Raw genomic sequence first — 23,815 nt, 5'->3', positions numbered from 1 at the left:
GTGTGAGATGATATCTCATTGTGGTTTTGATTTGCATTTCTCTAATGGCCAGGGACATTGAGCATCTCTTCATGTGCCTTTTGGCCATTTGTATTTCCTCCTCTGAGAGGTGTCTATTCAAGTCTTTTTCCCATTTTGTAATTGGGTTGGCTGTCTTTTTGTTGTTGAGATGAACAATCTCTTTATAAATTCTGGATACTAGACCTTTATCTGATATGTCATTTCCAAATATTGTCTCCCATTGTGTAGGCTGTCTTTCTACTTTCTTGATGAAGTTCTTTGATGCACAAAAGTGTTTAATTTTGAGGAGCTCCCATTTATTTATTTCCTTCTTCAGTGCTCTTGCTTTAGGTTTAAGGTCCATAAAACTACCTCCAATTGTAAGTTTCATAAGATATCTCCCTACATTTTCCTCTAACTGTTTTATGGTCTTAGACCTAATGTTTAGATCTTTGATCCATTTTGAGTTAACTTTTGTATAGGGTGTGAGATACGGGTCTTCTTTCATTCTTTTGCATATGGATATCCAGTTCTCTAGGAACCATTTATTGAAGAGACTGTTCTGTCCCAGGTGAGTTGGCTTGACTGCCTTATCAAAGATCAAATGTCCATAGATGAGAGGGTCTATATCTGAGCACTCTATTCGATTCCATTGGTCGATATATCTATCTTTATGCCAATACCATGCTGTTTTGACCATTGTGGCTTCATAATATGCCTTAAAGTCAGGCAGCGCGAGACCTCCAGCTTCGTTTTTTTTCCTCAAGATGTTTTTAGCAATTCGGGGCACCCTGCCCTTCCAGATAAATTTGCTTATTGGTTTTTCTATTTCTGAAAAATAAGTTGTTGGGATTTTGATTGGTATTGCATTGAATCTGTAAATCAATTTAGGTAGGATTGACATCTTAACTATATTTCATCTTCCAATCCATGAACACGGTATGCCCTTCCATCTATTTAGGTCTTCTGTGATTTCTTTTAACAGTTTTTTGTAGATTTCTTTATATAGGTTTTTTGTCTCTTTAGTTAAATTTATTCCTAGGTATTTTATTCTTTTAGTTGCAATTGTAAATGGGATTCGTTTCTTGATTTCCCCCTTAGCTTGTTCATTACTAGTGTATAGAAATGCTACAGATTTTTGAATGTTGATCTTGTAACCTGCTACTTTGCTGTACTCATTTATTAGCTCTAGTAGTTTTGTTGTGGATTTTTCCGGGTTTTCGACATATAGTATCATATCGTCTGCAAACGGTGATAGTTTTACTTCTTCCTTTCCAATTTTGATGCCTTGTATTTCTTTTTCTTGTCTAATTGCTCTGGCTAGAACCTCCAACACAATGTTGAATAATAGTGGTGATAGTGGACATCCTTGTCTTGTTCCTGATCTTCGGGGGAAAGTTTTCAATTTTTCCCCATTGAGGATGATATTAGCTGTGGGTTTTTCATATATTCCCTCTATCATTTTAAGGAAGTTCCCTTGTATTCCTATCTTTTGAAGTGTTTTCAACAGGAAAGGATGTTGAATCTTGTCAAATGCCTTCTCTGCATCAATTGAGATGATCATGTGATTGTTCTGCTTTGATTTGTTGATATGGTGTATTACATTAATTGATTTTCTTATGTTGAGCCATCCTTGCATACCTGGGATGAATCCTACTTGGTCATGATGTATAATTCTTTTAATGTGTTGTTGGATACGATTTGCTAGAATTTTATTGAGGATTTTTGCATCTCTATTCATTAGAGAGATTGGCCTGTCGTTTTCTTTTTTTGTAATATCTTTGCCTGGTTTTGGTATGAGGGTGATGTTGGCTTCATAGAATGAATTAGGTAGTTTTCCCTCCACTTCAATTTTTTTGAAGAGTTTGAGGAGAGTTGGTACTAATTCTTTCTGGAATGTTTGATAGAATTCACATGTGAAGCCGTCTGGTCCTGGACTTTTCTTTTTAGGAAGCTTTTGAATGATCTGATTCAATTTCTTTACATGTGATTGGTTTGTTGAGGTCATCTATTTCTTCTTGAGTCAAAGTTGGTTTTCATGTCTTTCCAGGAACCCGTCCATTTCATCTAAATTGTAGTATTTATTAGCGTAAAGTTGTTCATAGTATCCTGTTATTACCTCCTTTATTTCTGTGAGGTCAGTAGTTATGTCTCCTCTTCCGTTTCTGATCTTATTTATTTGCATCCTCTCTCTTCTTCTTTTTGTCAATTTTGATAAGGGCCCATCAATCTTATTGATTTTCTCATAGAACCAACTTCTGGTCTTATTGATTTTCTCTATTGTTTTCATGTTTTCAATTTCATTTATTTCTGCTCTGATCTTTGTTATTTCTTTCCTTTTGCTTGCTTTGGGATTAGTTTGCTGTTCTTTTTCCAGTTCTTCCAAGTGGACAGTTAATTCCTGAATTTTTACCTTTTCTTCTTTTCTGATATAGGCATTTAGGGCAATAAATTTCCCTCTTAGCACTGCCTTTGCTGCGTCCCATAAGTTTTGATATGTTGTGTTTTCATTTTCGTTCGCCTCCAGGTATTTACTAATTTCTCTTGCAATTTCTTCTTTGACCCACTCGTTGTTTAAGACTGCTAGTGTTTTTAAAACGATGCAAGTATTTTAGTTTCTGAACCCTGCAGTAACACTTCTCTCAGGAAGAAGAGGATATCATTTTAAGTCACAGTTATCTTGAATAACTTCCAAGCTTGAAAAATCATAAATATTTGTCTTAGTAGAACAAGGAATTCAAAAGGGATTTAGTGAAAGGAAATGCTCTGAATTATTTCTTGTCCTATTTTTGATATTGTTGTATTTATTAGCTATGTCCTCACTTCACTGGCTTAAGGTTATATTTATTGTAGGAAACAATTTACTATGATTTACTCCCATTTTGGTAACTCTAGTTTTCCCAGGGTTCTTCTCTCTAAATATTTCAAGGAATTCCAAGGTTGTTTAAGCAGCTGGGAAGAGTTCATTCTACATTTCTGTTATAGGAAAGTCTAATCATCTTACCCCAAATTCCCTATTCTTTGCTGCTGTTGTTGCTGTTTTCACCATGTCTTCTGCTGCCAATCCCCAAGAAACCTGGGTATTCAGGAGGAAATGCCTTTTCACTGCTGCTCTTGCCATCCTCTTCAGTATTTCCTCAGGGCACTGTGTCAAGAGAGGTTCTAGAATGAGTTGCATATAACTAGACTTCCCATTTCATCCTAAACATGGGCAGTCTTCTCCCTCAACATTTTTTTTTTTTTTTGGCACAGGCAGACACCGGGAATCAAACCTGGGTCTCTGACAGACAAGAACTCTGCCACTGCACCACCATTGCCTGCTCCTTCCTCAGCACTTTTAAAACACAGCTAAGGACTGGATTACTGGCCAGAGAAGTCAATCACAATATTCTACAACAGATTTTCTAAAGTCTTTTGTTATACTTATTCTTAAGTAATCCTAAGTAAAGAGCAACAATGGCCCTGTCCATAACTCTGCTGCTGAGGAAACCTTTCTCCTCCTTCTCCATAGGCACAGTCCAGTTAAAGATATACCCACTTTATATTAGAAATATATTGATTAGCTATAGCATATCTTATATCTTTATGAGAACAAAATGGCATTCATTTTCTAGGATCAAAATTACCTATGAGCCACCAAACAACCTTTCACAAAATTAATTTGAAAATAATTTCTTTACCTGGCATCCTACTACATAGTTTTAAGACTAGCTCCCTTTAAAGTGTATTCTTAATTTTTATTCTCTAATTTTATTCTCTAATATAAGAGATAAATAAAATAACCTGTTTTAAATTTTACCTACTAGGGCAACATCCATATCTAAACATACAAACTTTACTTAGGCTTACTTTCATTGTACTGATAAATATATTCATTATTATCTATACAGCTTTAAAATAAAATTTATATGATTGAACCCTACCTTATTATTAAAAAATATTTAAAATGGCAAGGTTGATGAAAATATATGATGGAATTAAAATGTGTTCTCAAATGAATTAAAATTTTAATGTTAAATATTATTCATTTTAGTTCTATTTTTATTGATACTTATTGAACTGTGTGCTAGGCACTGTTCTAGGTGCTTATGAAACAATAAGACAGGCAAGTCTACTCTCATGGGCCATGTTTTTAATTGGAGAAAGGTGGGTAATAAACAAATACATAAAAATGATAATGTTGGATAGTGATATGTGCTCATATAGGACAGGGTAATATGGGCATAATTCGGAGATTTTGAGGGTTCAGTTCTAGACTACTGCAATAAAGAAAATATTGCAATGAAGTGAATCCCATGAATTCTTTTTTCTTTTCCAGTGGATATACAAGGTATGCTTATACTATACTCTATTCCTTTTAGTGTACAATAGCATTATGTCTAAAAAATAAATATACATACCTTAATTTAAAAATACTTTGTTGCTTAAAAATATGCTAACCATCATCTGAGCCTTCAGTTAGTCTTAATCTTCTGGGCAGGTTCTTCCCTCAATGTTGATGGCTGCTGACTGATCAAGATAGTTGTTGCTGAAGGTTGGGGTGGCTGTGGCAATTTTTTGATAAGACAAGGAAGTTTGCCACATTGATAAACTCTTCTTTTCACAAAACATTTCTCTGTAGCATTTGATGCTGTTTGATAGAGTTTTACCCACAGTAGAACTGCTTTCAAAATTAGAGTCAATCCTCTCAAATCCTGCTGCTGCTTTATTAATTTAGTTTATGTAATATTCTAAACCCTTTGTTGTCATTTCAACAATGTTCACAGCACCTTCACCAGGAAGAAGCCATCTTAAGAAACCAGTTTCTCTGCCCATCCATAAGAAGCAACTCCTTATGCATTCACATTTTATCATGGGATTGCAGCATCAGGCTCCACTTCTAATTCTAGTTCTCTTGCTTTTCCACCACATCTGCATTTACCTCCTCCACTGAAGTCTTGAACCCCTCAAAGTCATCCATGAATTTTGGAATCAACTTCTTCCAAACTCCTACTAATGTGCATATTTTGACCTGCTCCCTAGAATCACAAATGTTCTTAATGACATCTAGAATAGGGAATCCTTCCCAGGTTTTCAATGGATTCTGTCCAGATCCATCAGAGGAATCACTATCTATGGCAGCTTTAGTCTTATGAAATGTATTTCTTAAACAGTGAGGCTTGAAAGTCGAAATGACTCCCTGATCCATGAGCTGCAGAATGGATAGTGTGTTAGCAAGCATGAAAACAACGTGCATCTCCATGTACCTCTCCATCAGAGCTCTCGAGTGACCAGGTACGTTGTCAAGGAGCAGTCATATTTAGAAAGGAATCTTTACTTCCTAAGCAGTAGGTCTCAATACTGGGCTTCAAATATTCAGTAAACCATGTTGTAATCAGATGTGCTGTCATTCAGGCTTTGTTGTTCCATTTATAGAGCACAAGCATAATCCATAAGGGCCATGGGATTTTCAGAATGGTAAATGAGCATTGGCTTCAACTTCAAGTCACCAGTTGTATTAGCCTCTCACAAGAGAGTCAGCCTTTCCTTTGAAATTTTGAAGCCAGTTATTCTTCTCCTCTCTAGCTATAAAAATCTCATATGGCATATTCTTCCACAATAAGGCTGTTTTGTCTATATTGAAAATCTGTAGTTTAATATACCCACCTTCATCAGTTATCTTTGCCAGATCTTTTGGATAACTTCCCGAAGTTTCTACATTAGCACTTTCTGCTTCATCTTTCACTTTTATGTTATGGAGATGGCTTCTTTCCTTAAATATCATGAACCAACCTCTTCTAGCTTCAAACTTTTCTTCTGTGGCTTCCTTATCTCTTTCAACCTTCATAGAATTGAAGAGACTTAGGGCTTTGCTCTGGATTAGGTTTTGGCATACAGGAGTATTATGGCTAGTTTGATCTTCTATCCAGACCAATATAAATGTCTCCATATCAGCAATAAGGCTGTTTTTCTTTCTTGTCATTCATGTTTTCATTGGAGATGCATTTAATTTCCTTCAAGAGCTTTTCTTTTGCATTCACACCTTGGCTGATTCTTTGGTGCAAGAGGCCTAGCTTTCAGCCTGTCTCAGCTTTTGACATGCCTTCCTCACTTAGCTTAATCATTTCTAGCCTTTGATTTAAAGTGAGAGTCATGTGACTCTTTCTTTCACTTAAACACTTAGCAGACATTGTAGGGTCATTAATTGAACTAACTCAGGGAATAGAGAGGTCTGAGGAGAGTGAGAGAGACAGGTGAAGTGCTGGTCTGTGGAGCAGTCAGAACATATGACATTCACAATATTTATCAATTAAGTTTACTGTCTTATATGGATAGAGTTCATGGTGCCCCAAAGCAATTAGAATATTAACTCAAAGATCACTGATTGCAGATCACCATAAAAATATAGTAATGAAAAAGTATGAAATATTTTACCAAAATTTGACGCACAGGAAGTGAGCTCATGCTGCTGGAGAAATGGTGCTGATAGACTTACTCAATGCAGGGTTGCCACAAAACTTCAACTTGTAAAAAATGCTGCATCTACAAAGTGCAATAAAGCAAGGAGTGATAAAATGAGTTATGCCTATAGTGATGTGTGTGGGTATTTTAGATCAGATGATTGGGGAAGGCCTCTCTGAGAAAGTAACATTTAAGATGAGATTGAATAATCTGGTGGAAAAGAAATATTTGAGGTAGAGAAAACAGCAAGTGCAGAAGCCCTGTGGTGGGTATGAGGTTGGTATGTTCAAAGAATAGAAAGATAATTAATGTGCCTAACAGTCCTTAAGAGGGAGAAGGCATGAGATTAGTTTGCAGAGGAGGGTAGAGGCCACATCAGGTAGAGCATTGTTACACCTGAGGTGTTTGGATTTTATTACATGTATTTGGAAAGCTATTAGAGGTTTTCATGAGGAGGGGATTTGCATTTGAGATACCAATACATGCCATTAAAAAAATCAAGGATAAATGATGAGTAGGTAGTTGATTGTACAAGTTTGGACTTCAGGGGAGAGGATGGTGCTAAATATATCAATCTGGAATTCATCAACATGTAGATGGTATTTAAAGCCACAAGAATGGCTGAGATCAAATAGAGGGCTCAGTACCAAGCCCTCAGAGTACTCTAATATTTTATAGGAGGAATTGCTAGAAAAGGAGAGGAGTTCAGAGAAAAAAACTTTTTAAACATGAAAGAGTGTGTCACAGAAACTATGAGAAGTGGCTAAATGTGCCAGATGCCACTGAGACATCAAAAGGAGGACTGAGGAGGAATGTTGGATTTGGTCACACAAATATTATTGTCATTATAAATAATATACTATAGAAAAAGAGCCTCATGCCAGGGACTATCAAGTTGTCTACTTTGTAACCCTAGGTAGATGTGGCCTGTCTTGTATCTAGTTTCTACAATTATAAAATTAGAATAGTAGCATTTCCCTGCCTTATTGATAAGTTATTGTGAAGACCATGGGACATAATGGAGTGCAAAGTATATTGTAAATTGAAAAGTCCTATATAAATTCAAATTGATGATGGTAGAATTGTTGCTGGCTTTCAGCTTCCATGTTCTTGACTGTACTGTGAGAAAAAAATTCAAGAACAAGTAGGTAGAAAATTTAGAGAGTACACATGCAGAGAGGGAACATGTGGACACTCCCACAAGAGAGTACAGGCAGGTGGCCCCTGATATTGGGACCATCTGCTTTTATTGCTTTGCTTCACTTATTCCCCCTCCCCCTTCCTTCTCCCTTCTCTCCAGGGCAGTGACTTGTGGGAGATAGTGTGTTTGGGTAGGTCGGTTGGTTCCACCCTTCTCCATAAATAACTCACTCAGGTTGGGGTCATTTGGTTCCACCCTTCACGGTAGAAAACTCACTCAGGTGGGGAACCTTTGGCTCCAGATAGGTTGGCTGCCCCCCAGTGTTTCCTTTAAGTCAGCAGCCCTGGGGCAGGGTGTCTGTGCCTGGCACAGGCCCTCCTGACCTTGATTATCCTTCCTTGTTTAAATCTCCTTCACACTTTTTTTTTTCTTGTCCCCTCCCTGTTTTCTAGCCTGCCTCAGAATTATTCATAATATTAAATGATAAGCGTCTTGAAGATGAGAATTAGGCTTTGATGGTCATTAAATCAATCACAATACTTAGCATAGTGCCAGCTACTACCTTATATTTAGTGGCTGCTCAAAAATAAAAAAAAACAAAAATTTCCTAAATGAAACAGAGGGATGAAAAAGACTGATGTCTAGTACATTTACCCCTGCAGTCATAGGAGTTAGTGAAAGTAATTGTTTGCAGTTGTGAAAGATTTCAGTGCTGGCTCGTGAAGTCTATCCCTTTTACCAAGTAATCACTTTGAAGATAAGTGAAGGACTTGGAGATTAGATTCAGTTCCATTTGTTATTTCTGAGATAAATCATTCCCAGAATTTTTTCAAATTTTCTCATTTTTGAACACAGGCAGAATTTCTGAAATCAATTCTCATTCTATGAAAACAAATTTAAGGAATTCTATGTTGATTCATGGACATTTTATAGCTGGTGAAAAATAGTTTTAAAATAAATAGGGACCATTTTTGTCTTTTGTGTTATATTTGGCTTTTTCTCTGTATTGTACAGATGTTGAGCTTTCTGGACATATGTAAGCAGTTTAGTAGTTTGTATGGCAAATAGATTATAAGTGACCTTTGCACAGTGTTTCCGCCTACCAAGTCCCTGGCATGAGTCTGTTTTATTTAGGGAAAAGAGGCTAAAAGTAAAAAATCTCACTTTCAATCTGTGCTGTGAAATGAGAGGTATTGTCTTTTACTGCAACACTTACACACCATGTTTAACATTTTCTTAAAAATTGAAAAGTGCATGGTGTGAAAGTCAAAGTAAAATCAGAATGTGTATGAAGCATTATATATCCTTTTCTTGGTGAAAGGAAGTTACAGTATATCAGAAATCCATTAATTCCTTCAGGTCTATTGACATCAAATGGACTTCAGAGTTGAAAGATTTAATGTTACTTGATAGCAGATAAGGAGTTGTGTTGCTAATGTGAATGCTAATACTTAAGTAACAGGAAAAAGAACTTTAGGTAGGGAGCATCTCACTTTTAAAATCATGGTGTTACCTCCGGATTGTTCCTCTGCCAGATAAACCCTCAAACCCAAAGGTACCAGTCTCTCCAAGAACATCAACCAGTTAGTTGTATCCCCGTACCCCATAATGTTGACACCTCTTTTCAACATGAAGAAGTTAGAATTGTCATTGCCTGAATATCCCTAAAGATCAGAAGAAGGATCAAAGAGAAGGAGGAACTGTAAAAGAGAAGGTGGGATTTAACAAACAAGTATGACTTCTGAATCATTATATTGATGTTTCTTTTCAGTTTCCAGGGCATTAGAGCAGCTAGAAGGAAATACCTGAAATAGTAGAACTGTAACCCACACCATACATTGAAATTTTTCTGTAACTACTTGTTAAAATGTACTTTGAAATTTATTGCTTTTTTGCATGTATGTATTTCACAATTTAAAAATGTTAAAAAAACATCATGGTATATTGCATAAAGGTCCCCTGCAATGTAATTTCCCGGAAATGGTCTAAGTTCCTCATTAATTCCCATTGTAAAACTAGAGTTCTGTCCCATGGAAAATAAATTTGGTTCCAGGTTATAATAAACACACTGAAAAAAACTTCATGAAATCAAATATTTCAAGGCACAATTATCAATATCTGATAACATAATGCCACCACAAAATATTAATATTGTATTGGATTTTAATATAATATTCCTCAAACTATGCTGTTATCCTTGTTTTAAAATTCCAAGTGTTTTATTTTTCTAACTAATGAAATTTTACTTTCAAGATCAATATGTACTGTTAATGGATTTACCTCTAATTTTAAATGTTTATTGGTTTCCTTTATTAGTGCTTCATAGTTAGCCTGCCTACATTTCTGTGAAGCATTCTTATCAGTTAACATTCAGTTGTTATTAGCCCAGAAGGGGATGCTTCAAAATGTTCATAATACTTACCTCTGAGTTGTTGAAAATTCTAGTTGATTTAATGTTTCTATTCTATGTTGCCTACAAGTATTATTAACTATATCTTTCTTAATCCAGAAAAAAGTATTATAATTTCTTTCCATGCCTGTAAACACATATACATATAATTTATATAACTTTAGTGGAAACGTCTATATATTAAATTCCTTTTATGCTTTGGTAATAGTGGTGGCTGTTAACTTATTTCTCAAAAATTTCAAAACAATGATCTAAATAATTTCTAGAAATACTAACTTCTACTTAATTTTGTAGATCAGTACTTCTCATGTTGTGGTCCCTAGACCAGCAGCATTAGCATAAACTGGGAACTTGTTAGAAATGATAATTCTTAAGTTTCAGACTGCAGCCCATTAATATGTGTTTTAAGAAGCCCTCTGTGCGATTAGAGTTCTAGAACTGCAGCATATTCATTCATATTCTCCCTCTCTCTGTCTTTCTCTCTCTCTCTGTCTATCTCTCCCCCCTCCCCCTCTCTCCTTCTCCCTCTGTTATATCCCTTTCCTCCCTCCATACCCTCTCTCTTTCTTGCTTTCTCCCCCTCTCCTTTCCTTCCTCATGATACACACACACATACGTATATATAACCATATATAGAATTTGCTATATCCTTTTTGCATACATATATATAATGTGTCTGTTGAAAAAGAGAAAAAATATATATAATATGTTTTTAAATATTTGCTTTCTACCTTGCCTTCTTCATAAAAAGATATGATGCATATTTCTGATACTTATGTGCTTTCATTTAGCGAACATATTCTAAATTACCTCTTGTCTGCATAATTCTACATTAAATAGTTCTACATAATTTATAGATCTTCAAACCTCACTAACCAAAATAATGACTATAGCAAGTATTTACAGAAATGATAGTAGAATTTAATGTGTTAACATCTACTGATTGCTTTGAGGTATTATTAGATTGTGTTCCTTAACACAAAGCTACAGCTTTACAAAGAGTGCCAGAGACCAATATGAAAAACTGTTCACCATGCACAACAATATGATAAAGCTTTATGATAATCTTGGAGAATACTTCATTTTTGACTCCAGAACAGTGAGCATAGAAGAGTTTTTTGGTGATATCAACAACTTCCGAACTTTATTTTTGGTAAGTAATGCATCATAAAACATTGCAAGATCTACTACTTTTATTATTTTTTTTAATTCTTTTATTGGCATCTTCTACACCTTTTGACCAGATTGATTTCATGTTCTAGTCCTATAGGAGAAAATGACAAGTGTTTTATGCTTATGACATAAATAAAATTGTTGACTAGCTTAACATGTAATGGGGACTAAGTGAATTATCTTCAACTGAAATGTACATGGAAAATAGTCTACTGAAAATTTAAAGCAAGTAAATGAATTTTGCACAGCATAATATTTTAATTTTACCTAGGTTAAAATTAATATTTAATACATTAAAATGTTGTGATTCATGAACAAGATTCTTTCATAGCCTAAATGAGAAACTAATTTTGAATTGGACTGTGTAAATGACTTTGAATACCTAAAGTTTCTTTCAGAATATGGACTCTAGTTTTAAACTGTTAATTATTGTGAGTAACAGTAAACATCAGCATTAATTGAAGGTATGCCATCAGGTTACGAATTATTATCCTAGAGAGAAGCAGAGGCTTTGCTGTATAAATGCTATGGTAATACATCTCCTCTGCATCCAGGGAAGGAGATAGAAGGAAGAGCACAGACTTGAATTATAATAATAGAAGGATATGCGTAATAGGTGATATCAAATAGGTAAAAGTTTATGTATTCCAAAGAAACTAGCAATTATTTCTAGCAGTGATGATCAATTAACAAGCCAATTAATTGGAGTTTGAAGTATGTTTCAATTCCAAAAGCAATTATTTGTTAAATAAGGCTCCCAGTACCAGTGGTGTTGCCCCATGAAATGCGCAGTTTGCCAGATACAGATGAACTTGAGGAAAGCAAATTGCTTTCCTCACATTATATATCCCCCCCCACACACATACATACACACACATACATATTTACAAAGTCATATATGGTATATATCCCGTGTTATACTTTTAAGGGCAATGCAGTGTAATTTGATGAGTGCTGCCATAGGAATATGTTAAGGTGAGATAATAATACAAAGAAGAAACTCCCTAACTCTGCCTGAGGTGGCCAGAGAAGCCTTTGCAGAGAAAGTGACGTTTGGTCAGTCTGGAAAAATCCATAGGATTTTGACAAGCAGGTTTAAGCGTTTTACACCTGACATATACGCTGAAGACTCCTAAATCAACACCACCAAATTCAGTCAATCATTTTGGTTCACCATGTTCCTGTTTCATTGTGAACTTAAAGCAATTTCACTCTCCCAGGGGACGGAAGAACCCTGAAAGAGAGACAAAAATTGTAATTGTTAGATGTTCCCATTTTCTTAGTGCTTTGTGTGTTTGGCCTTAGAGTTCTTAGTGCTAAAAGCATATTGGACTACAGTTGGAAGCAATAAAATATGAGTAGTGCTGAGAAGAAAATAAGAGTTCTGATTCATGTGCTACCAAAAATTACTTCCAAATGAGCTCAGAGTTTCATCTTCAGAGATCTATTTGGCATACCTAGTATAAACAAAATGCACACACACATACACAAGCCTTCCTTAGAGATACCCTCTTAAGGATGGCAAAAATGGAAATAATCAAAAGGTGTTGACATTAGGAGTAATACCTTTTTCAAAATAATCCCATTTAAGTTAATGCAAAAAAAAGGGTAATCCATGAGATGCTTCTTTATTAATGATTAATGTCATTCATGTTATATTGTATATCACTCAATTAATGAGAATATTAAAGATATTCAAGGGGAATTTCCTGTATGTTCCTTTGAAGATAAATATAATTAAAAGCATTTCTAAATTCAGAATTAAGATTATCTTCCCAGTTAGTCTCTCTGAAATTTCATCTGAGTATTAAAAACTGCATGTAATACAAGCATGAGTAATTAATAACCACTAATTTTAAGTTGAATATTTGTGGAAGAAAATCAAGTTTTGCCGTTTCTCCTTTATGCTTCATTCTACTTGTTCAAATCATTGACTACACAATCTTTTTTTTCTTTTGAGATATTTTGAATAGTATATTCAGATCAGTGAACTTTACATGTTTTACCACCATGCAGTCTCTTGCTTAGGCATAGAAATTGATTTCAGCTTTTGGGAAAATGTTTGAGGCAAGTATTATACTTCAATAGCTTTCATAGCTCAAATAAATTATAAGAAATACTTTTTTCTCTCTTTTTAATTTCCTAGTCTCCTGCTACCTCTCTGTATTTTTGTTTTGTAAAGACTAATATGTTACCCAGGCAGTCAATAAATATCTTTTGTCTATATGTCCTCATTCTGTCTCTCATATACTGGAAATATAAGAATAAGTCTTTATAGAATCACTAGATCCATCGATACGACTTAAAAAGAAAATGTTGCCATTACTATTAATTAAGATAGCAGATTTCCCCTCAACGAAAATCTTGTATGAGATTTCCCTGTATAGCTATGTTGGCTTGTGGAGATATTTACTTTTGAGAAGCTGTCTTCTCTCTTAAGCCATTTTCCCCTTTGCAAGGCCTCAATCACATCTAAATCTGCCACTATAATTGGAAAGTCAGAGTGGGCATCTGCATTTAGTTATATGCAGAAGACTAAATTGATAATACACTGAAATTTTCATTCATTCATTAAAGGCAATTTGCCTTTAAAAGAATGAAGATGAATTTTTGCATAAAAAATTTGTGTGTATAACTCCTGAACCAAGAAGTCTGTTATTTTGAGTCAGTTTTAAGTTCTCAAATCACAAAGCACTTGACATTTAAAGGAAATTCAGTGCATATATTATAAAAATGGTGGACTTCTGGTAAGAAACTAAATTTCGTTTAGCAAAGTAGAGTCTTAATCAGTATTATAAACTGTAACCTAGAATTCCAGTATCCAGAAATCTGTTGGATGCCTCATAAGTTGATGTCTCTAACAATAAAATGGTAATTAATATTATGAAGATGACCTTGAGAAAGTTCAAGACTCCTTTGTGCCTCCTACATAGTACAGTTTTATTTATATGCTAAATGTTTCCAGGTTTCAATAGCTGTGAATTTAGATGTGGGTCATTTTAGCAACAAGAACCCAAGTATCCCAAATTATCTTTTCTTTACCCCTACTGGCTTAGATGGGACTCAAATTCTCTGCAAAGTCTCTGTTCCACAGGTGTATCTGGAGTTATCTCATTTGTGTTCAAAACATGTCATCTATAATCACCATGTGACATTTTCTCATGAATATTTATTGACTGCCTACTATTCCAGGGTGGTGAGAATACAGCACGGAACAAAACTGGCAAAGCCTCTGCCCCTCCTGTCATTCTACAGCTACAGCTCCCCTCTACTTAATCCCTTTTGCTTCAAAGATATTTGGGGTGGCTCTCGATGAGAATGCCTATTTTCTCCCACTGCTCCAATTTTGCCACCAATCTGGGAAGTACCATAGTGGTATTATGCTCAGTACAGAAATGATCATGTTGATGGGAACCGTCATGCAATCTATTCCTTTAGCTTCTCTTCTAATCCCTTTCTCCTCAGAGGCTTTAAAAAAAATTTAAGTCCTAGAAACCTGAATAGTATCCTAATGCCATATAAACTCCTCCATTGCCCTCTTTCCTCCCCTCTGTCCAGGCACCTAAGCACATATCTCTTCCTAGAAGCCAGGAATAAATAAAGTACCAGTATAAATCATTTCAGATAGAGCCCTAAGAACCGACCACCTCCCCCTATTTAATCACACATGCCCAAATAATTCCCTTTGCTCTGATCTAGGACCATCAAGGCTGTATGGCCTTAGGTTTATTTCGATCTGTTCCAACTCCTTGAAAATAGGCAAGCCATTCAAAATATATGGTAACTTTATTAAGCAGAATATGTGATCAGAGTACCTCATTTCCCAGCTGTTCCAGAGAGCAGACTTTACTGTATTGCACAAACATCGCTGAATTCCTCCTTAAAAAAATATGTCACCTATCAACTATTGTATTCTGTTTGATTGTTTACTTTGGGCCAAAAGTGGATGTCCTACTTTTCTAATATAATTGTTCCTTGAATAAAAAAGCTAAATATTATATTATAAAGAACTGAAGGAATATGTAATAATGGCATGCATAGTTATAGAAAACCAAAATTCCCCAGCAAAATAAAAATGATGACCAGTATAAATGGTTTTTAACTATATGCATATTATAGATTATTATTGTAGAGTATTATTATAAAACTTAAAAATGTCAGAAATATTTCTAAAAGTTCTCAGAATCGATTGTGGCTTGCCCCTTGAAAATCTAAGACAGTGTAATTAGTTAACAGTGAAAATAATAAAATCAGTTCCATTTCTACTTTTTTTATTAAAGCTAGTAAGAACTAAGAAATAAAATGCAATATCTGCTTTTAGCAAAAACTCTTCACTTAGAATTTTTCAGAGAAGTGTTCCCCATGAGTTATGTCCACACACCAAGATTTAGGAAAGCCATAAGATAAGCAATATTGGAAACAAGCTGACCTTTTCCTGTGGCCTTAAGTTGGCCAAAGCTACTGATGACTATCAAAACATGTTTGTTTCAGCCTGAGCCTTAAGGCTCCCCTGTGCTCCATGAGCCCACCCACATCCTGCCTGCGCAGCAGCACCTGTGCATCTGCACAGCCCCCATCTGCATCAGGCCACATCCTGCCTCTGTGTCCCTCATACCACACCCTGCTCCTGTGCTTTAAGGTCTACCTGAGCTGCACCCCACCCTCATGACCTCAGCCCTACAACCTCACAAACCTGTACCCATATTCCATACTCACAGGCTCCAGCGTAGTGTCCCCAACCTGTACCTATACCTATGCCACACCCCACACCTTGCATCCTGCTCCATATCCATCCTACAAATACAAAGCTTTAGACTAGTGAAGGAAATCAACTTCCAAAGTAGCCCCATCAAGATACTTGCATGCCTCAAAGGCAACAGAAGATGCTAATTGTATAAAGATGCAGATGGACATAGCCCAGCCTAATGACCAAACTAAAACACCAGAGGAGACAGAGAGTTCAGAATAACTAATCAAAGATATTCATATAACTCTCCTAATTAAAATCAATGGGATGGCTAATGGCATACTGGAGATCAAGAAGACACTAGAAGAGCATAAACAGAAATTTAAAAAAATAAATAGAAAAATAGCAGATAACACAGAGAGTAAAGATGCTATAGACCAAATAAAAAATATACTAGAGACACACAACAGCAGATTTGAAGAGGCAGAAGAAAGAAAAAGCAAACTAGAGGACAGGACAACTGATTTCAAATATACAAGAGACCAAATGACAAAAATGATGAAAAAATTTGAATTGGATCTCAGGGAAATGATGGATGAAACAGAGCACACAAATATAAGAATCATTGGTGTTCCAGAAGGCGAAGAGAAGAGTAAAGGGCTAGGAAGATTAGTTGAGGATATAACTGCAGTAAACTTCTCAACCCTTATAAAGGACATAAAGACAGAAATCAAAGAAGCCCAACAAACTCCAAAAAGAATCAATTCCAATACAGCTTCCCCAAAACACATGCTAATCTGTCTGTCACATGTCAAAGACATTTGAAAATCCTAAAAGTGGTAAGAGAAAACAATCTACTACATACAAGGGAAACCACATAAGGCTAAGTTCGGACTACTCAACTGGCAATATGTAGAAGAAGGCAGTGGTATGATATATTTAAGAACTGAAAGAAAGACTTCCAGCCAAGCATTCTGTACCCAGCCAAATTGTCCTTCAAAACAGACGGAGAGGTTAAAATTTTCACAGACAAACAACTGCTGAAAGAATTTGTCAATAAGAGACTGGCCCTACAAAAAAAAAAAAACTAAAAGGAGTTCTGCTGCCTGAAAACAACAACAACAAAAACAGGAGAGGGAGGTCTGAAGGAGGGCACAGAAAAGAAGAGTACTCATAAGGGTAACTTGAAGGATAAAAAGAGAAAGATGGAAAAGAATATGTTGGTCTGACAAAATCCAAAGGATAAAATGACAGATTCTAGAAATACCTTTACAGTAATAATTTTGAATGTTAAAAGATTGAATTTACCAATTAAAAGATACTGATTGACAGAATGGATTAAGAAATATAATCCAACTATATGCTGCTTACAAGAGACTCATCTTACATGCACAGATACAAATAGATTGAAAGTGGAAATATGGAAAAGATATTCCACACAAGCTGTAAGCAAAAAAAAAAAAAAAAAAATCAGGAGTAGCTATACTAATTTCAGACAAAGCAGTCTTTAAATGTAAAGATACCATAAGAGACAAAGAAGGTCACTATATATTAGTAAAAGGGATAATTCACCAAGAGGAAATAACAATCATAAATGTTTATACTCCCAATCAAGAATCTCCAGAGTACTTGAGACAAACATTGGGAAAACGAAAGGGAATGATAGACTTTTCAACAATAATAGTAGGAGACTTCAATATACCACTCTCTCTAGAGATAGAACAATTAGACAGAAGATCAGCAAAGAAATAGAGAACTTAAACAATTTGATGAATGAATTAGACCTAACAGACATATATAGGCCGTTACACCCTGAAACCCCATGATATACGTTCTTCTCTAGTATTCATAGAACATTCTCTAGAACAGATCGTATACTGGGGCACAAAACAGGTCTTCATAAGTTTAAATAACATTGAAATTATTCAAATCACTTCTCTGATCACAATGGAATGAAACTGGAAATCAGTAACCACCAAAGAATGAGAACCTTCACAAGTGTATGTAGATTAAATAACACACTCTTAAACAACCAGTTGGTCAAAGAAGAAATTGCTAAAGAAATTGGTAGCTATCTGGACATGAATAAAAATGAGAATACAGCATGTCAGAATTTATGGTATGTGGCAAAGGCTGTGCTGAGGGGAAATTTATTGTCCAAAATGCCTATACTAAAAAAGAAAAAAAGGGCAAAAATTGAGGATTTAATCATTCACCAAGAGGAACTTGAGAAAGAACAGCAAACTAACCCCAAAGCAAATAAAGGAAGAGAAATAACAAAGATTAAAGCAGAGCTACATGAATAGGAGAACAAAAGAACCATAGAAAGCATCAATAAAATCAAAAGTTGGTTCTTTGAGAAAATCAATAAAATTGATGGACCACTAGCAATGCTGACAGAGAGAAAAAGAGAGAGGATGCAAATCAACAAAATCAGAAATGAGCGGGTGGTCATTACCACAGACCTGAAGAAACAGAAAAAATCATGAGAGGATATGAAGAACAACTATACACCAACAAACTAAACAACTTAGATGAATGGTAAGTTCCTGTACACACGACCATGAGCCACACTGACTCAAGAAGAAATAGAAGATCTCAACAAGCCAATGACAAGTAAAGAGATTCAATCAGTCATCAAAAATCTTCCTACAAAGAAAAGCCCAGGGCCAGATGGCTTTGCAGGGGAATTCTGTCAAACGTTCCAAAAAGAATTAGCACTGATCCTGCTCAAACTTTTCCAAAAAATTGAGGATGAAGGCACACTACTTAACTCATTTTATGAAGCTAACATCACTTCAATACCAAAACTGGGTAAAGATGCTATAAGAAAGGAAAACTACAGGCCAGTCTCCCTAATGAACATAGATGCAAATATTCTCAACAAAATACTAGCAAATCGAATCCAACAACACATTAAAAGAAGTATACACCACGATCAAGTGAGGTTTATACCAGGAATGCAAGGATGGTTCAATGCAAGAAAATCAATTAATGTAATATAGAACATTAACAAATCAAGAGGGAAAATCACATGATCATTTTGATGGATGCTGAAAAAGCACTTGACAAAATTCCACATCCTTTTATTATAAAAAAACGCACTTCAAAAGGTTAGGAATCAAAGGTAACTTCCTCTACATGATAGAAGGCATATAGGAAAAAATGCATAGCCAGCATTATACTCAATGGAGAGAGACTGAAAGCTTTCTCCCTAAGATCAGGAATGGCACAAGGATGCCCTCTGTCACCATAGAAGTTCTTCCTAGGACAATCATGCAGGATAAAGAAATAAAAGCACCCAAATTGGAAAGGAAGAAGTAAAACTTTCATTATTTGCACGACATGATACTATACTTGGAAAATCCTGAGAAATCTACAGCAATATTACTCGAGCTAATAAGCAAATTCAGGTACGTGGCGAAATATAAAATTAATGTGCAAACATCAGTAAATTTTCTATACACAAGCAATGACCTAACTGAAGAGACAATTAAGGAAAAATTTCAATTCAAAATAGCAACTGAAATAATCAAGTATCTGGAAATAAACTTAACTAGAGACATAAGGGACTTGTACACAGATTACATAACATTTCTAAAAGAAATCAAAGATGACCTAAATAGGTAGAAAGACATTCCCTACTCATGAATAGAAAGGCTAACTATAGTTAAGATGTCAATTATCTGCAAATTGATGTACAGATTCAATGCAGTGCCAATAAAAATTCCCAAGAACCTACTTTGAAGACTTGGAAAAGCTAGTTGCCATATTTATCTTGAAAGGAAAGAGACCCTGAATAGCTAAAAGCATCCTAAAAGAGAAGAACGAAGTGGGAGGATTAACAGTTCCTGATTTTAAGACTTATTATAAAGCCACAGTGGTCAAAACAGCATGGTACTGACTCAAAGATAGAAGTTTTGGCCAATGGAATCAAACTGAGGGTGCATAAAGAGACTAATCTATGGTCAACTGATCTTCAACAAGTTCCTGAAATCCACTGAACTGGGACAAAATAGTCTTTTCAATAAACGGGCATGGGAGAACTGGATTTCAATAGCTAAAAGAATGAAAGAAGACCCTTACCTTACACCCTATACAAAAATTAATTCAAAGTTCATCAAATACCTGAATATAAGAACCAGTACCATAATGCTTCTAGGAGAAAATATAGGGAAACATCTTCAAGACCTAGCAATATGAGGTAGCTCCCTGAACTTTACACCCAAAGCACAAGCAACAAAAGAAAAAAATAGACTAATGGGAACTTTTCAAAATTGAATGCCTCTGTGCCTCAAAAGACTTTGTCTAAAAGGTGAAGAGGCAGCCAACTCAATGGCAGAAAATATTTGGAAATCACACATCGAATAAAGGTTTGATATCCTGTATACATGAAGAAATCATACAACTCAACAACAAAAGAATAAACAACCCAATTATAAAATGGGCTAAAGATAGGGATTTCTCTGAAGAGCAAATATGGTTGGCTAAAAAGCACATGAAGAGATTTAACTGTAAGGGAAATGCAGATCAAGACTACATTGAGATACCACCTCACACCTATAAGAATGATTGCTAGTAAACAAACAGGAAACTATAAATGTTGGAGAGGATGTGGAGAAATTGGGACAGTTATGCACTGCTGGTGGGAATACATAATGGTACAGCTGCTATGGAAGACATGTTGATGATTCCTTAGGAAACTAAATATCGAGTTTCCCTATGACACAGCAATAGCACTACTTGGTATAGAACCAGAAGAGCTGAAAGCAATGACACAAGCACATTTGTGCACCAATGTTCATAGCAGCATTATTCAGAATCACCAAAATGGAAACAAACCAAATGCCCATCAACAGACGAGTGAATCAACAAAATGTAATATATACATATGATGGAATATTATGCAGCAGTAAGACAAAATGACGTCCTGAAGCACATGACAAGATGAATGAGCCTTGAGGACATAATGCTGAGTGAAATAATCCAGACACAAAAGGATAGATACTGGATGATTCCACTTTTACGACCATGGTAAAGGTAAAATCAGAGGCTTATAATACAGAATATAGAGGACCTAGAGATACATGGAAGCTAGAGTTGAGTGAATGATTAGCTAATGAGGTTGAAATCAAATGTAAGGAATAGATCTAAGTGAGGGCAGTTCACTAGTGGTCTATAAGTAATATTGCCATATTGAAGGTGATCAGGATTAAAATGGGCTGTATAGACCATGTGTCCCACCGAATAACACTACAAATATAAATAAGTTCTTGCACGAACTACTGCAAAGGTATGAATCTTGTACAAAGAATGTATAAGTTCAGGGTATAGGGAGAAAACTGCTATTGCCTGCTATTGGCTATGTTTACCAGGAAAAGATCAATAGTACCACAGCAGCAGGAGCAGTAAATGGTGTGTGTGTGGGGGGGGCGGGGGGGGGGGTATGGGGAGGACAAGAGTTAAGGGAAGTTTGGCTTTTCTATTTGTTGAGGGTGTGTATTAGTTATTTTTCTCTTGTGAACAATGAAATAATCTAAAATTGAGAGTGTTGATGGACTGTTTGGGCATTATACATGATGCATAATGAATGCAGATGGCTGAAGGATGCACTGAGTAGACTGGCGAGTGATGGTATACATATGTTTGAATATTGTGCTGCTACAAAAAGGAACAAAGTTGTGCGGCATGCAACACTGTGAATCTGTGGGACATTTGTTGGGGCAAAATAAGTGCCAGAAACAAAATTACAATTATTGTATGGTCTCATATAGAAAAGTACTTATAAGGAAAGAGGAGCCTAGATTGTAAGCTCTTACAGCAGTCACATTTAGTCCAGAGTGGTAGCTGTTATTTCTAGATTTTGAGAGGCTGTTTTATATATGTATCACCTGGTATTTAGATATAATAATGAAGTCAATCAGGTCAGGATTAAGGTAATTCAGAATATAGAGGTAGGGAAGACATTTTCTGTATTTTAAAACTCCACCTATTCTTTGAGACCAAAGGAAGACACATTTATTTTGTCAAGATCCTAAATTCTCTGTAGCACATAATCTAACTCAACCTGTCTGGATAAATCATTTAAAAATCCAAATAAAGGGAGCCCAGAATAAGAAAGAGGACCTTTAAACTTATACAGCTTAATGTAATGCCTGGATATACCCCAGAGTATATTAAGCAGATAATCAAAAAGTATTGGCAAAGTCCCCATGAACGATGGGGAAAAAAAAATGGAACTATTAAACTTTACCACAAGGGAAACCCCTGATACTGTGTCACTATTAGAAACACTCAAATCAATAGGCCAAACCCTTGATCTTGAGGCTTGCTCTTGTGAAGCTTATGTATGTAGGAGAAAAGTTTAGTTTACCTACAGGCATGCCTAAGAATCACCTCCAGAGGACCACTTTTGTTGCTCGGATGTGGCTTTAGTCTCTCTAAGCCCAACTCTGCAAGTAAAATCATTGCCCTACCCTTACCTGGCACATGACATCCAGGGGTGAAAGTCTCCCGGGTGTTGTGGGAGATGACTCCCAGGAATGAGTCTGGCCCTGGCACCATGGGATCAACAATGCCATCGTGACCAAAAGAGACAAAGTATAACAAATAAGATATCAGTGGTTGAGAGAGTTCAAATAGATTCAAGAGGCTACTCTGAGGTCGCTCTTATGCAAGCTACAGTTAGACATTGCTACACTATCATAGCTTGCCTAACTCCAACCAAAACCATTCCTACCAATCCTAAAGAACACTGAGGATGTTATATAAGATTCTACAAAGCATCCTGGCACTAGGGTAACTTTCTAGAAACCTACAATGTCCAGATAGTCCTGAAATGCCGAGGAGCCAGCCTCTCCAGAGCATCAACTAGTTCCATCCCCCATCCCATATTATCAACAGCCCCTTCCAACATAAAAAAGTTAGAATGGGCATAGCCCAAATACCCCTAAAGAGAAAGATCTAATGTGATGGTAGAATTTTACAGAGAAGGTAAGGTGTAACAAATGAGCATGATTGCTGAATCATTATATTGATATCTCTTTTAGTCTCCATTGCCTTAGAGCAGCTAGAATAAAAACCTAACATTGGGGAGTTGTTTCCCATACCAACTTTTGAAATCTGTTCTACAACTAACTGTTGTGATGTGCTTTGAATTTATTGCTTTTTTGTATATGTATTTTTTTCACAAAAAAGATAAAAAATTTAAAAAGCAATTATAGAACTCAATAATAAAAAGACAAACAACCCAGTTAAAAAATGTACAAAAGACTTGACTAGGTATTTCTCCAAAGAGGAAGTACCATGGCTCAAAAGCACTTGAAAAAAATGCTCATCATCATTAGATATTAAGTAAATGCAAATCAAAACCACAATGAGAAATCATTTCACACCTACTAGAATGGCTACTATTATAACAAAAAAGAAAATTACTACTGTTGGAAACGATGTGGAGAAATGGAAATGCTCATTCTTTACTCATGGCAATGTAAAATCGTGCAGCCACTGTGAAAGACAATTTGGCAGTTCCTTAGAAAACTAAATATAGAAATACCATGTGACATGGCAATCTTGCTGCTCAGTATATCCCCAGAAAAATGGAAAGCAAGAACTTCAGCAGATAATTCCACACTGATGTTTATAGCAGGCATTATGTATAATTGCCATAAGATGGAACCAGCCCACCAACCCATGTATCCATCAACCAATGCATATATAAACAGAATCTGGTATGTATATATAATGGAATGCCATTCAGCTATCTAAAGGAATGAGGCCTTGATGCATTCGACAACATGGTTGAAACTTGAGGACATTATACTGAGTAGAATAAGTCAGACACAAATAGTGCATAATTTCACTTGATATGAAGTAATTATAATAAGATAATTCATAAAGTGAGAACCTAGAATATAGGTTACCAAGAGAAACATTGAGGGTAGAGAATGGGGAATTGATGCTT

General features: G+C 35.7%; 1 protein-coding gene across 2 annotated transcripts in view; it reads left to right on the top strand.

Moving 5' to 3' along the window:
• DIAPH2 (diaphanous related formin 2) overlaps positions 1-23,815 on the top strand; it is a 997,375-nt gene that overhangs the window by 692,000 nt on the left and 281,560 nt on the right. For both annotated transcript variants that reach the window (XM_077145442.1, XM_077145441.1), the window contains one exon: positions 10,981-11,145. In XM_077145442.1, coding sequence (XP_077001557.1) covers positions 10,981-11,145 — 165 coding nt within the window. The remainder of the gene's footprint in view (positions 1-10,980; positions 11,146-23,815) is intronic.

This window comes from Tamandua tetradactyla, chromosome X, assembly GCF_023851605.1.
Source record: "Tamandua tetradactyla isolate mTamTet1 chromosome X, mTamTet1.pri, whole genome shotgun sequence".
NCBI classification, from domain to species: domain Eukaryota; kingdom Metazoa; phylum Chordata; class Mammalia; order Pilosa; family Myrmecophagidae; genus Tamandua; species Tamandua tetradactyla.
The sequence above is the reverse complement of the archived record's forward strand: the minus strand, read 5'-3'. Positions and strand labels throughout refer to the sequence as shown.